This window comes from Entelurus aequoreus, linkage group LG18 (genome assembly GCF_033978785.1).
Source record: "Entelurus aequoreus isolate RoL-2023_Sb linkage group LG18, RoL_Eaeq_v1.1, whole genome shotgun sequence".
NCBI classification, from domain to species: Eukaryota; Metazoa; Chordata; class Actinopteri; order Syngnathiformes; family Syngnathidae; genus Entelurus; species Entelurus aequoreus.
Window position 1 is genome coordinate 35080873 of NC_084748.1, and position 15657 is coordinate 35096529.

The 15657-nt window shown below is 38.2% G+C and overlaps 1 protein-coding gene across 6 annotated transcripts in view; it reads right to left on the reverse strand.

Moving 5' to 3' along the window:
* The window catches only part of LOC133634075 (myosin-10), a 91097-nt gene that overhangs the window by 21205 nt on the left and 54235 nt on the right, over positions 1-15657 (reverse strand). For 4 of the 6 annotated variants that reach the window (XM_062027060.1, XM_062027057.1, XM_062027059.1 and 1 more), the window contains 16 exons: positions 12573-12687; positions 12376-12438; positions 10074-10267; positions 9746-9867; positions 9594-9663; positions 9347-9507; positions 7615-7723; positions 7373-7504; positions 7095-7301; positions 6875-7012; positions 5326-5449; positions 3042-3213; positions 1034-1246; positions 800-944; positions 503-709; positions 305-409 (listed from right to left, as the gene is read on the reverse strand). In XM_062027060.1, the coding sequence (XP_061883044.1) occupies positions 305-409; positions 503-709; positions 800-944; positions 1034-1246; positions 3042-3213; positions 5326-5449; positions 6875-7012; positions 7095-7301; positions 7373-7504; positions 7615-7723; positions 9347-9507; positions 9594-9663; positions 9746-9867; positions 10074-10267; positions 12376-12438; positions 12573-12687 (2277 nt within the window). The remainder of the gene's footprint in view (positions 1-304; positions 410-502; positions 710-799; positions 945-1033; positions 1247-3041; positions 3214-5325; positions 5450-6874; positions 7013-7094; positions 7302-7372; positions 7505-7614; positions 7724-9346; positions 9508-9593; positions 9664-9745; positions 9868-10073; positions 10268-12375; positions 12439-12572; positions 12688-15657) is intronic. The other 2 variants (XM_062027063.1, XM_062027061.1) reach the window with 1 other exon arrangement.

A 15657-nucleotide genomic window follows, 5' to 3' on the forward strand; every position in this document is an offset into this window, starting at 1 on the left:
TGTAGATCGTAGATCTCCAAAACCCTAACAGGCATGACTTAAATTAGTCGATTTTATTTTGACGGTCAAAAGGGAAGTTGTGTTGATGCATATCATTTGATTTCAATAAACTCAATAGTTTTTCCCCCCGTTGCCATTTTACTGTTGCGACAATCTGTGTACAAGTTTAAAGAGGCTTTAATCTGCATTTTAAAACTCTTCCTTGTGGTGTAGTCTAAACAGTTCTTGAATTGGGCTTGTGTCAAGTTACTTTTAGTTTTGCCTTAACAGAAAATGTGATATTTGTCAATGCAGTGTTTCATACATTTGCGTCTTGCAACTGGCTTCCCAGGTTGTCAGCATCCTTCGTCAGTTTGATGCCCTTCTTCTCCGCCTCCTCCAGCAGGGCCGTCACATTGTCAAACTCCAACTAAGAAAGGATTTAAATAAAGTCAACATGTGAACAAACGATATCATCCCACAAGAAAACAGCAGCTAAATCATAATAGGCAATGATGTTTACCTGGAGTTTATGGGATCGGTCAGCCAACTCCCCCTTAGTCCGCTCCATCTCAGTGGCTCTCGTGGTGAACTCCTGGAGCTGGCCCTCCAGCTTCTTCCTCTTGTGTTCAGACTCGGTCTTTGTCTGCTGCAGTATTTTAACCTCGCAGATCATTTCTTTGTTGTCATTCTCCAGGCATTGCTTGTTCTTTTCTAAATTGGTCTTAAACTGCACAAATGGAGATGTAAAAGAGTTTAGTGTCTTTCTAACTGAGAAATACAGCGAAAGCACATTGGCTAATTAAACATGATCACTCACTCGTTTAGACTGTTCCAGTTGTTCAGACAGTTCCTCCAGTGTCGTGCTGTGCCTCTGCCTCATTTCCTGGATCTGGGCCTCATGGTTTTTAGACTCCTCCTCAATCGCCTTCTTTAATTCAGCCACTTCTTGCTCTCGTTTGGTCCTGGTTTTTGAACAAAAAGGTGAAGGTTAGACGGGAAGAACGCCCTGCTGCTTTCTTTCTCGTATGGTTCAGCAGCATCATAAGAGCACCTGAGTTCCTGCTGAGCAGCAGTGGTGTCCAGCGTGTCCTCCAGCTCCGTCTTCAAAGCCTCAAGCTCCTCGCTCAGGTCCCTCTTCAGTTTTTCGGCTTTGCTTCGACATATTTTCTCGGATTCCAAATCCTCATGGAGCTCAGCGAGTTGGGCCTGAAGTTCTCGGATCTGCTTAAGGGCGTTGTTTTTGTGCGCTGTCTCCTCATCGCTCCTGACGGGACAAGAACAGGCACACTTTGAATATTTGTTAGTATTCATACAATAATTCAGACTCATACTGTTGTGTCCCTGCGAATGTAACCATAACATTCCTTATGTTTGGACCAACGGGTGGTCTTATAACTATGAATTTTAACTTTAAAAGGCTCAAATTTTAAAGAATTTACTTAACCAAGGTGCAAATATTTTCTGTTGTTTTACTGGAGAGCTACAACACTGCTCAGCCTCTAGGTTTCTTTCAACATCAGGTTTAAAATGCAAAGGTACATTGTTCAGTGTTAGTCCAGCTGAGGGCGGACAAGAATTGTAGTTATAGAAAGGTAGAATAGTGTGTGTGTGCGTGTGCATGTGTGGGTGCGTGCATATCTGTAATTCAGAATTTAAATTCAATTAATATGAATAATTGGAATTTGAATTGAATTGGCTCCACCTCAGAGCCTGTTAAATTGGAATTAAATAAGTGCAATTCGATGACTTGCAAATCAGAGATCCCTTATGTCTAAGTAACAGCAATCATTTTGTAACCTTTAACAAAGGTTTTGGCCTGAATGCTAAAATGTTGTTTAAAAATTAAACAGAAATTCACTGTATTTTGAAAACGTGTATACAGTAAAGCATTCTCGGAATTTCCATAATTTGAAAAGTAACCATATTCATTATTTTAGTTTTATACCTAAAAAAATGGCTAAAATAAATGCTAATAGTTAGCATGCAAGCAAGATAGCAACAAATAAAAATATGGATGACTTTTAGATTTACATCTACAAAATTGGCGAAAATGCATGCTTGCAGCATTCTTGCAAGATACCACAAAGTAACAAGATCCATGACTTGTAGTTTCATATCTACAAAATTGCCTAAAATGCATGCTAATAATTAGCATGTTAGCAGCATAAACCAAGTAACAACATGAATTTATATTTATAACTACAAAATTTGCTAAAACATTTATGCTAAATGTTAGCATGCTAACATTGCTAAGAAGATAGCAGCAAGTAACCATATCCATGACTTTTAGTTTTATATTTACACAATTGCCTAAAATGCATGCTAACAGTTAGCGTGATAGCACGATAGAACCAAGTAACGATATCCATGCCTTTTAGATGTATACCGACAACATTGGCTCAAACGCTAACATTTTAAAATGCTAACTTTTAGCATTTTGTCGTTTGAAAAGTTTGAATTGGTTGAGAAATGTGCAAGTAGTAATATACAACAATGATCAATTGGAATTTCATGGAATTTAAGTTCTACTTCCTTCAATTCTAATTGGAATTGCAATTCTACTCCTTGTTTGAAACCTCAATTCAAATTCATAGAACGGAATTGGAATTTGGAGACATTCTTAATTTAGTTCAGAATTTTGCCCAAGTCTGGTGTGTATGTGTGGACGCTCAGACTCTGGCTGATAAAGAACAGCAAGCGCTCACTTGACAGTCCCAGTATTTATCTCACTACTGTCTTTGTTCTCAAGTCTATTTCAGGTCATGCGGGTGGCTTGGATGTGTGCTATCGCTGTGTCCTTGCTGTGGAAATTGGTTACGCAGCACCAAGAAGAGGATGTGTGTGGTAGTACAACACAAAAAGAGCCACTAGCAGCAATATGTGCCAACATATTGACAAAATCCATGTTATCTTGCAAAGGGTTAGACAATATGTTGCTTTGCCAATGATATCGTTAAATGAGGCCTTTTTATGGTTTCACTATCTCCGTGTACTTGTCACTTCCTGACACAATCCCCCCAGGTGTGCAATCTCAGTACAACTTTTAAGTTCTAGCTGACCTGGCCAAGGAAGTCTGTAGCTCTTCTTCCTTCTTAGCCACATGAAGCTTCAGTTCTTCAATTTGTGCCTGGAGCTCAGCGATCTGGTCCTGCAGGTCTGTGGTTTCAGCGTCCAGTTTGCGCTTGGCCTTCTCCAGTTCTTGACGCGTTTTCTCTTCCTTCTTCAAACGCTCTGCAAGACGGTGCAGGCTATTAGACTATTTCTAAACACACAATTAAGGCCTGATTTACTAAGATCCAAATACCACGTGCTGAACAACGTGTGCAAAAAATAAAATAGCACATACTATACGTGGGGAGGTTGCGTGTGATCTACTAACACAGCGTATACAATTGAAAAGTGTTGCAGACCGCCTTATTTAAATAAGGATTTTGTGTGCATACGTGGCTTTTGTCACAGAGATGATCATTGTCTGCAAATGTATGTTATCTGTGTGCAATATATTGAACCAGAAGCACATATCTATAATCTGTAACACCTTTTTTGAATTGCAATCTAGACAACAGAAACATATGCCAGTGTTTCCCACACATTCATTTATTTGTGGCGGCCCGCCACGAAAGAATTAAGGCCGCCACAAATTTTTTTATTTATTTATTTATTTTTTTTTTTGTCCTGTCCAGCTTCTCAGGCAAATCATATAGTTGGTGTAGGTGCCCATATTGTAGGATCAAGATTTTTGGAGCTCTTTGTTCAGTGGATCAGATGTTTGATGAAGCTTTGTGTCTATCTACCACCACTACTGTTTTCTGTTTATTTGTTACTGACTGTGGCAAGACACCTCTGCCTCTGTTTCACTTTATGTTGCTGGTAAATAATATGGTTGTAGTAGTAGGCTAAAGTTAAATTATTTAGTATGCACTAATTAAAGGGGCAGAGCTTTAAGAGACATTTTAGCTTTTATATTTTTACAAGATATATTTTTTGTAAGAACCACAATTAATAAATATATTTCAGTGAATAACTTATAGTTCAAATCTGTATATAAATATGTACATAAAGTGTTGTAATTATATTGTAAAATGGATGGTTGGATGGATGGATGGATGGACGTTTAAAACAAAACTGTTATTATTAATTAGTAAGTATACATTTTTTGAGCCTTTTTAGAGAAAATCATAACATTGTAGTAAATTATGCAAATTACTCGATGATGTCATGGTGACCACGCCCATAGCCACGCCCCCACCGCCCAGGTATCTTGGCAGTTTATGGGAAACACTGTATGCACATTGACACTTAATTCTGTGCACGACCCTGTGGATCGCATCACCAGCGCATTTGTGCGTCTTAAGTTATTAAAATGCAACAAAAAAAAGCACACTGAAAAACGTCTTTTCATGTAAGAGATATATTGCAGTAATACATTTCCAAAAAAAAAAAAAAAAAGAAAAGACATTTAAACAAAGACCAGTGGACAACAAAACGCATCAATTGCATTTGTTTCAATCAGCTCCTTAAGTCATCCAGCAGCAATAATACTTTAAAAGGAAATTGCTGATTAGAGGATACGTCTAATATTTTTATTTCTGGCCGTCCAAAATGTTGGCACACACACCAAGGACGGAGGATTCTCTGTCTGTCCATCGTCTGTCTGTGCAGCGCAAGCACTGATCCTGCAGCTCTGTGTGGAACTGTCAGTTTGCATGTCCTTCTGACACACGCTAAACAAAATGCAAAAAAGTGCTTGCAAAACTGTGATAAGTGTTGAAAAATCACATAGTGCGTGCTAAATATTTATATTTGCATTTTCTCTTGGCAGTATTGTGGGCGTTTTGATGATCAGCATATATTTGGCTTATTAATGAAGACAGAGACGCAAAATGGATTGCGCGCCTTGTTCTGCTCACTTAACAGACGCAATCCACTTTGCACATGTTTAGTAGATCAGCTTTGCGTGTGTTATCAGGTTTGCATGAGTTTGAGTACACACAAACTTTTATCAAATCAGGCCCTTAGAGTTAGCAGTTAGAAGTAAGTTGAAACCATAAAAAGTGAGAGATGTCATTACCAAATTGAAATAATGTTGGCTCAGTGTCATTATCGCTACTTGAAACTAAGGGAGATTAAATGAATGCACCAAGCTTCTTTTTAAGAAAAAATAAAATAAAATAAAATAAAAAACGTTTTTATTTTTCATTTGGTTCGTGTTAAAGAAGCAGGACTTATCCACTGTGGAGTCCCAAGAGTACTAATCTTCTGGCATGCAGGGTTGCAGCTTTCTATGCTTGGTGGAATATGCCAGAAAACCGAGAGACTGATTGCGCAAGAGTGTTGTCTTACCCTCCAAATCCACCATCATCATCTCCTGCTTGTTCTTGAGCTTGCCAAGGTTCTTTGCTTTCTCCTCCTCCTCTGTCAGCAAGGTTGTGGCTTCATTGATCCGGTCTTCCAGTAGCTTCTTCTCCTGTGAGGTACAAAATAAAGCTTTACTTAAAATAGTTTTGTCGAAACTTGTATTTCTTGTATATTTTAACATTGCAATTGGAATGTAACCTTTTAAATCTTCAAGTTGAATAAAACAAATAATAAAAATAAAATATACTCTGTTGTTTAGCTAAATTTTGCACTTGAATAAAACTCACAACCAAAAGCAATAAAATAGGGTCTGTCTCTGTTAAGGAGGGGACACTCAAATTTACACAACCAAAACAATAAATAAAATGGGTAAATAAAGTTAATGTGACCAAAATTATCACTGTTATCATTATTTTTGCGGTATTGTTGAATGTGCTCAAAAGGTACTTATACACATACTAAAATATTTGAACCAAATTTTATTTTTTTTAATACCTAAAATGAATAGACACACAAGTATACTTTCTTGGCAGAAGAAACGTTAAATATTGTTCTGGCTTCATAAGAGCCATAATATTTCAATTTGTGTGTTTGAATATGATTAGCTTCTTCCATTTGAATTTGTAAATGTTTTAGAATGTTTTTTCAATAAATGCAAATTGGGTGATCACTCTCTCTTACTTCAGGTTTATGTGACGTGACGCAAGTTCACTTCCTGTTGAACACAACAAACCTCTTTCAACGCAAAACTGTGGAGTAGATATCGATCACTTTGTGAAAAAAGAAAGCACAGCCTTTATGATCAATGTGGAAACTGTATCTTATTGTTTAGACAGCAATGTGTGTGTATACATTTTGATTGGGGTATTGTGTTTCTTAATGGGTTAAAACTTTAATGTCTTTTGTTTTCATGTTAGTATTTAAGATAGCTAGTAAGCGAGCACTATTTAGCCCGTCATTTTATCAATGTGTAGTTATCAATTACGTTTTTTCTATATTTTTAATCTAATACCCTAATCCTAACCATCTGGAGTTTTACCTTGGTTATCATTATTACGGTTTATGTGCATGTACTATAAAGCCTGCAGCTGTTGAAACCAATTCAAAAAGTGACCGCTCTTGCCTCCCGTAACAACACATGCACATGGTGATTATCGAGGATGGCAAAGTTATTGAGTTTATTTTCATTTATCGTTCGATTAATTGACTTATCGAATAACGGCCCAGGTCTAGTCCCAGATACCCGCCTGCGCGGGTTTGTGTCCACTTTTCTGTCTTTTTCTGCTGTGTTTGTTCAAAGCCTGCTTGTGGCTGCAGTGCCGGTGTGTTTTCCTCCATTTATGAACCTCACACAAAGCGTCAAAAAATAGTGTCGTTAAAGGAAATTAGTGTTAATTTTGACAGCTTCAAACACTTTTAGTTTTAGCAATAAAAGGGTTTGAAGACCTCTAGCACTGTTGTAACTTTCCATAGTACTCTTTGCAAATAATGCATAAAATCCACAGCTTTTTGGAAAAACGTAAAACCCTTTTACCTTGTGGAACTTGGAATTTTGGTCCTCGAGCAACACAATGTCTTCTTCTAATTTCTTTATCTTTGCCTCCGCCGTCACTTTATCCAACTGAAGCTTCTGTCTTGCAGCTTCCTCCTCGTCAAGCTGCTCCTCCAGGTCCTGTGGCAAAGACAATTCACAGCAAAAATGAGCAAGAATCAGGCTAGTAGGGAATCAAGTGGGACCTCGCATGAAGACAAACCTGTATGTGCGATTGCATTTTCTTCTTCTCGTTCTGCAAACTCTGGTTCCTCTCCTCTTCTTCCTCCACCCGAGACTCCAAGTCATGGAGGATCTCCTCCAGTTCTTGCTTCCGGGAGGCTAGACGAGCTCTCATCTCCTCAGCTTCTGCAAATAGCTCTGTTTCCGCCTGGAGCTGCTCTGCAAGAATGGTCTTCTCCTCTACGAGCTAGTCAGACAAAAAAACCATAGTTAAACTATCAAACTTATTGCTATTTCATCATTTCCGGACGTGTCTACCTGTTGGTGTTTTCGCTCCATATCCACAAGCTCATTCTCCACAAATAGCTGTCTTTCCTTGACTTTGACCAGCTCCTCATCTTTGGCTTGCATCTCCTCTTCCTGCCTGGTCACCTGTAACAGAGGCTTCACCTGACAGAGAAAAAAAGGAAAGTAAAAAAAAAAGGTAAGGACTCTAACATTGCTGTGCAATACTTTGATGTTGAGCTGTGTCATGCCTGAAGCTGCATTAAGGTTCTTACCTTGGTAAAGAGCCTCCACCACTGCCAGTGGCGCAGCTTCAGGTAGGCAGCACAATTCCTCTGCAGAACCTTCAGGGCGCTTAGCTGCTGTTGCTTTTTAGCAAAGGCCCTATGGGGGAAATATGCTACATTAACATGCATCATGCTGGTGATGAAAATCTATACAAATTGGAGCACTCGGAGAGCACTCAAAGAGCTCCACTGTTTCATCAATGAGTGGACAGCTATGACCTGGCGAGAGATAACGTTTTGTCCAGATCATTTTCCAACGGAACACAGTCATTAGATTTACAAGCACGACAAATACATCTGGGTGGTGGTGGACACTTACAATGCTATGCTAAAAACATTTGTTGGATCATACACAGTGCAAACTAGAAAATTACTCGGAGAGGGTAGACCGCCGTCATGTCCTACCTCCCAACAGTAAAAAAAATAGTCCTAAATCCAGGCGGTGATCTGAACCACCCGCAAAATATAAACAATTGTTCCTTATCTCTATTGCTGACATTTGCTGAAAGTTTAATCAAAATCCACCCATAACTTTAAAAGCTATCTATAGCGGCATGATAGAAACAGAGTGAATCCTCTTGTCAGTAAGGCACTCTCTTTGTCTCTATGGGTGGATGGGGAGGAGGGAGAACGCGAGCCTAGACAGACACAAAACTTGAAGCTTGTAAATGAAAATGCAAGGTAACATAGTAGAAATGATCGGGATCAGCCTCAAAATCTAATCACTTTTGGACATTTCCTGAAAGGTAGATGAAAATCTGCCCATAAATTTTTGCACTTTGTAGCAGAAGAGACAGAGTGAACATCTTTGTCAGTCATACACTGTTTTTGTTTGTGCGTGGCCGCAAACATACACATAGACATACACATACACACTCACATAGAAGCGTCAACATACACAGCCACCCATAAGTTATGTTAATAGTCAATTAGCTAGCTAGCTAACTAACCAAGAATTACATGACGTCCAATAAGCTTCATAAATAAAGCTGTTTTTTAAAATTTGACATCTGTCTTACACTGAACTTTACTACTAAAATACGTCCTGTAAATAGTCAAACCACTGCTTGCGACTTTAACTTCTATTCAAAGAAACATATTTAGAAAGACAGGTAAAATGTTGTCTTTATAACTTTCATATTGGGGTTCAAATAATAATGTAATGCTGGCACTTTGGTCATGTTTTAAGACCATCTTCAAGCTGCTTTCTGACCCTCTCTTCAGGATACACCGTTTTGTGGGCGGTCTTATTTACGTGGCTCTTCTTCGACTGTCTTCTCCCCGCCATCTTTGTTGTAGTTTTTAGAGCTTCCATGTCAAGTCGACTGACAGATGAGGTTCAACCTATAGACTACTTTGTATTAGAAGTGGCAACAGCGGAGGTTGCATGTTCATGTACGAGCCAGTCTGCCCCACAATACGAGGATAGCAAAAAAGAAGGAGATTATTGACTACAACGTCAGACTACAATGGCGGATTTGCGCAAAACACTTTGTGTACATTTCTACCATATATGGATCCGCTGACGTCACCAATGGGGCTAATTCCAAACGGCTCGTTTACAGGGAGTATGAAGGAAGTTTTATAAACATCTCCGCAATCCCTCCAGAGTTTGATATGAAATTTTCAGGATTTATACAGATCCCAAATACACAGCAGCAGGCACCAATAGGTAAGAAAAGTTGGTTTTGCATATTAGGAATCCTTTAATGTTACTCACTTTCGTGCCAGGTATCCGCGGCACACAGACTGGAAGTAAATGATGATGTCGGTGATCTTCAGATCTCGCTCCTCCTCCAAGTGAGCCAAAACCCCGGTTCTAAAGAAGATCTTACTCTGTCCAATGCGGAACAGGTTGGGATCCAACTCAAGGGCGTTGATCTGTAGAAAAAAACACGCAGAAATAATTTTAAAAAAAACTTTCATTACATTGGAGGGTTTACCCAGTATTAGCAAACACACATTACCATTCTCTCACAAGCTTGTTTCCCATCCATGAAGCCCTTGGGGATTGCGTTGGGTGTGAGGATTTCATATCTATCAGCAGAAGAGAACAGAAAATTAAACTAGAAATGTCCACCTATGTAACGCAGGTAGGAAAAGGTGTATTATGTGATACCTCTGTCTGAACTCCTGGAAAACAATACGGTTTGGGAAGCCCTGTCTGCAGATACGGATCCCTTCGAGAACTCCATTACACCTCAGTTGGTCCAAAACGAGGTGAGGCTCTAGTTTACCTGCCTAAAAGGAAAAATAAATATTGAGAAAGGCATGATAGAAAACAATGTGCATCCTCCAGTTGTTTAGGATGGCGTATGAACCATACAAGTTACTAAATAAAACAATTACCGGTAGGTCACAATAATTCACAATGGTGTTACAAACTAGATGAAACATGTCATGATTTCACTTGCTTAAATACAAATAGATAAAGATTATGCATTTACTCGTTTTTCGTGGTTGGGGATGATGCACCGGACAAAGTTGGGGTTGGTGTTCCTCAGCGTGGCCATGAGCTTGGTGAGTGACTCCTTGTAGAGCTGACCCACAGTTCTAAACATGCCCTTCTTCGTTTTGTAGGTGGCTCCGAACGCTGTCTCGTTCATTCCTGCCACTTGGTCCAGGCCCACGATACGATCCACTGGTGCAGGGAGACGGGGAGAGGTAGTTACGCCAGCGTTACTTAACAGGTGGGAAGGAGGAACAGTGATGTAGTTACAAGGCCCAATGAAGATGGATGATAGGGGCACTATTGTACACATGATCGTAAGACAGCAGCAGGCACACAATCTGGCATCCTAGATCTAGTACTAACTCTGGCTGCTTGTGGAAAAGTATCTAACATGAGACGCAAACTAAATGCATAAAATAACCATAAATAACTACCCCGGTACAAATTTCCGTTCCAGAAACGATGAGTGAATGCTAAAATGAGGTCAAAGAAAGAAATTCAGGACTGGGAAGGTCAACACATCACAGCTTATCATAAGAATTTATGAAACACACCCTTCGGGCTATGAGCAAAACATGGGATGACGTCATAGCCGAATATTTGACATTTAGAAAATGTAATGCTGCAACTATCGATTGTTTTAGTATTTGAGTAATCTATCGATTCAACGAGTAATCGGAAAAAAAAACTTTAAAGGGGTATATTATGCAAAACTAACTTATTTTACCTGTTGGTACATGCTGTTGTGTATTTGTAATCTGCACAAGGCCAGAGAATTTTAAAAACAAACTATGGAGGCATTGCAGATATATTTATAGAACAATCTTGCCTTCCATCATACTTCGGCCAAACGAGTCGTTTGTATTTGCCCCTTTGGTGACGTCTTTGCCATTGGTGACGTCAGCGGATTATTCATAAATGGTAAAGATTTACCCAATTTGCTTTGCTTGAGTCCGCCATTGTCGCCCGGCCTTTTTCGCTATCCTCTTGTTGTGGGGCAGACTGGCTCGTACACGCACATGCATCCTCCGCTGTTGCCATTTCTAATACAAAGTAGCGTATAGTTCAAACTTACATCTGTCAGTAGATTGGCAATGGAAGTGCTACAAAATTACACCAAAGATGGCGGAAAGAAGACGCTGTCGAAGTGGAGCCACGTAAATAACACCGCCCACAAAACGGTGCATTCTAAAGAGACAGTCCGAAAGTGGCTTAAAAATTCTCAGTAAACCATAATCTATGCAGAATTTGGACCAAAGAACCACCATTAAAGTTATGTAGACCACTAGAAGTGTTTCAAGTGTAAAAAAAAATCATAAACTTTTTTCGAATCGAATGAATCGATTAATCGTTGCAGCAACTAAATGTTAGCAAGAGGGTATTTTTTTTTTTTTTTTGGTAATGCTGATACATCTCAAAATGCTATGGATCTGGCATATTTCATTGCAAAAAAATGTTTGAGCACCTTAGCCTTCACACAATGAAGTTTGATTCTCCCGGCTGTTCGCGAGTAGCGCTCTGGTGCAATAAAATACAATTTAAGGCACCTACTGCATCTGACCACTGTGTACTGTTTTGACTCATTTAAATGAAAACCTGACATCAAATATCAGCGGTCTTCGCTGGTCTACATCAACACCAACTGGCAGAGCAGAAACATTTTAAATCTGTCCCAAAGTCACACAGCAAGTCAGTTTAGTGCCCCACTAGGTGAATTACAGTCACATGACTTTAATGCATCACAGACTGCTGCAATGTTTAAAACCTCCAACACTGACGTCTTGAGCGCAGCGCCAACACAAACTCCACAAAACGGCATCTGGTGTCAATTTGCTGCTACTAAGAAAGGCGGGAAATTGATGTGATTAAATTTTGACCTCAGTCAAGACCTTAATTTACCTCATGCATAGTCACTACACCACAAGAGCAAGAACACAAAATGAGCTTGCAAACCCCAAACAACTACGCTACATCCTAAAAGCTTGCTTTAGGGCAATTGGTCATAATAATCACAAGACCCATAACAGCACACAAAAGCACACTAGTTCAGCTAAAGGCAGCTATGCTATACTTGAGTTAGGGCTTAGTTCTACTGCTTATGGCCAAGACAAGGAGCCATGCAGCCTGGAAGCAAATGGTGGCACTGCCAAAAGCATGAAACAAATGATCCACCAGATCTGGGCTAAAATATAATAACCAGTATCAGGCTGGCAGTTCAACCTGCTTTAGGGATGTTGTTTTCACAATTGCACTATTATTTTGGCCCAGGTCTGCTATGCCACTACCCCGTCATTCACCTGCTGGCTCATCCAGACTAGTGACATTGTCATAGAATGAAGCCCTTTGAATGGTCTGAATCTCTATAACACAAAGAGAGACAGAGAGGGGATACGTTTGGCTGAGCAAGGCAGACCAGGCAGTTATTTGTTAATGTAGCGCTTTTTTTGGCAAATTATTCAGAGGAATTCCTTGTCATTATAGTAACATGACTCACCATCTTTCCACAGCTCTGCCACAAATTTATCTGTGGACTGATGCAGAAGCGTGGCCACGTTGTCATTTAGGGGGTCCATGTTCTTCATCAACCACTCATCTGCCTTGTAGTCCACCTGAGGGATGATGCCAAATGTGTATTTATTGACACACTTTATTAATCCAGTGAGGGCAATTAAACTAAATAATAAATGATAGAATATTTAACAATAGTATTTATTATGCATGTATGGGCATACCTAGACAAAATATGAATGATAACCACCACTTTGTATAATGGCATTTAACAGAGCGAACCGGCCCAGTGTAAATAAAGCCTAAATGACATAAAGGCGATCTACATTCCACATAGTCCTGAACTCAGGATGTAACGATTTTATATCATGGTTATTGTGAACAAAATAATCACGGTTATCACCATCAATGTGTGAATGTGGAGTGAATAAATGATGGGCACTCACTTCTCTGTGAAGCGCTTTGAGTCTATAGAAAAGCACTATATAAATCTAATCCATTATTATTATTATTATTATCATTATTATCACAGTATTGTTAAATTTGCTCAGAAACTAGGCTACTTATACACACACACTGACATCTTTTAACCATATTTTATTTTAAAATAAAAAAATAGACACAATATATTTTATTGGCAGAAGAAACATTAAATATGGTTTAGGCTTCTTTATAGCCATATTGTTGGTATTTGAGTGTTTAAATATGTTTATCTTCTATTTTAATTTATAAAGCGCTTTGAGTACCTTGAAGTTAGAAAAGCGGTAAACAAGTATAACCCATTATTTTTTTATATAAAGGCTTTAGAATGTTTTTATTGACAAAAGCAAAGCGAGCGTTGCACGGCCGTTTTATGTGATGTCACACACAAGTTAATTTCCCGTTGTTGACACATCCAGGTCGTATACTTCTGAGTATAGAACGATCACTCTGTTCTAAGAGGGCAAATCTTGTAGGTTCAACGTACACAATTGAATCGCTTAGTTTCTCAGACAAGAGCTGTGTATAGAGAGAGTATGGCCAATTTGGTTTCAAAGCTGGTAGCAAAACATGGCGCTCTGTAGTCACATGAGAGGCTTTTGACCAATCAGAGAGAGTATCGCCAGAGGGTGTCCTAAATGATTTTGCCAAGAAAGTATATTGTGTCTATTTGATGGAAAGTAATAGCAACAAAAAAAACAGCAGACCCAGTTTTTCCAATTGCACTTTAAGAAGCAATTTTTGCTAAATGAGAGTCTGTTTTATTTTTTTGTTTGTTTACTTATTTAGGATAATGAAAGTTTATTGACCTTCCACTTACAGTGGTATGAAATACTAATGAAAAATATCGGTATATTGCCTTCAAAAGGGTTACTTGGATTAGCATTATAAATTATTATTGCATTACATGTACATTACATTAATTTGGTTTCAAAATAATCCTGACAATAGCATCGTTTATCGGCTATAATTTGTGAGACGGTATATCGTACAGCAAAATGTATTACAGGGTTTCTGCAGGTATCAGAAAATCTAATTTAATTACTTTTTAATGCCTGTTTAATGCAATTTAAAACAATTTTAATGCCCATGTCTTACTGCAGATCTTTATAATATACTGTATAGTCAAAAACATATAATTGTCTGTAAGCATTTGACAATGATAATCTTGAATAAATAAAAAGCAATTGCAAGCATTTGACAATGATAATGTTGAATAGTTGAAAAGTAACTGTGGCCAAATTAAGCACTAATGTAATCATAATATATAATAATAATAATGCAAGTACCCTTTCAAAAGCAATAAACCTATTTTTCATTACGGTCATATTTTTTTTACCACTGAAGGTCAATAACTTAATTATCATAAATAGGTAAACAAACATAAAAATAAATGGACTCTGAATCTCTGATAGCAAAAATCTTGATGTGCTGTTTCTTCCACAGTTATAAAAAAAAGTGTTGGGTGGTTTGTCTTGTTGTCTTTTTTGTTGCTATGTGGCATCACAGCATACCGTACTTGCTATTTCTTCCATGTTGATGGACTCATGTTGCTCATTCAGTTTGAAGATGAAATATTCCCACACAGAGGCGTTTGGCTTTGCAAGCATCGTTTTTCATCATAACTTTCATTACTTAGCATGTAGCAGCTAACATGGACAACATGATCACAAAACAAAATGCCGCCACACCAGTGTGGGAATATTGCATTTTAAACCTTTTGGAACACGATCAGCCTATCAACACTCACTTCGCGTTTGGTGAACAAGCCAGGTCAGTGTAAACAAAACATTGCAAAATAGTGTGTGCTCATTGTGTGGTTAAATACATCTAATACCATTTTGTACTGTTACAGAACGAGCATTTCTAAAAGTGCTGCAAACGGACATTTGTCATGTTGTCATGTCGGTGTTTCCTCACTCGGAATCTGCCAGACTTAAGTTTTCTTTTCATACGACCTGTTAACACATCTGCTTATACTGTATTTATATTGGTATGCTGCACGTTTTGTTTACAAATGTCCTTACTTATTTGTCAGTTAAGAAATTTACAACTCTACCTCTGCTTGCATGTTCAATACTGAAGTGCAACTTTGTTTGTCAATATTTTATTTAACCATTTTATTTATTATATTGGTTGTGTATATTTGATGCCCTCTACCCCCTCTGTAACACATTTTATTGCTTTTGGTTGTGATTTTTATTCAAGAGCAACATTTTGCTAACAGACAAAGTATATTTTATTATTATTGTTTGATTTTATTTAACCTGGAGATTTACATTTTTTAAATTCCAATTACAGTATTAAAATATACAAGGAATCCAAGTTTATTGCATGTGAAAGGATATATATGCATTATTATTATGTATTATCATTACATCAATGGTTAATTAGGTCTCTTAAAACAATGGTAATAATATCGTTTATCGACAATAATTTGTAGGTCAATATATCGTCAAGCAAAATTTGTTATCGGCCCAGGCCTTAACGTGACATGCCAAAACACTCTGCTTAACAGTATAAGAGTGAAATACAAAGTTACCGTAAAAAAATTTTCCTCTGCATTTGTCCCATTTATTTTGTACATTCCC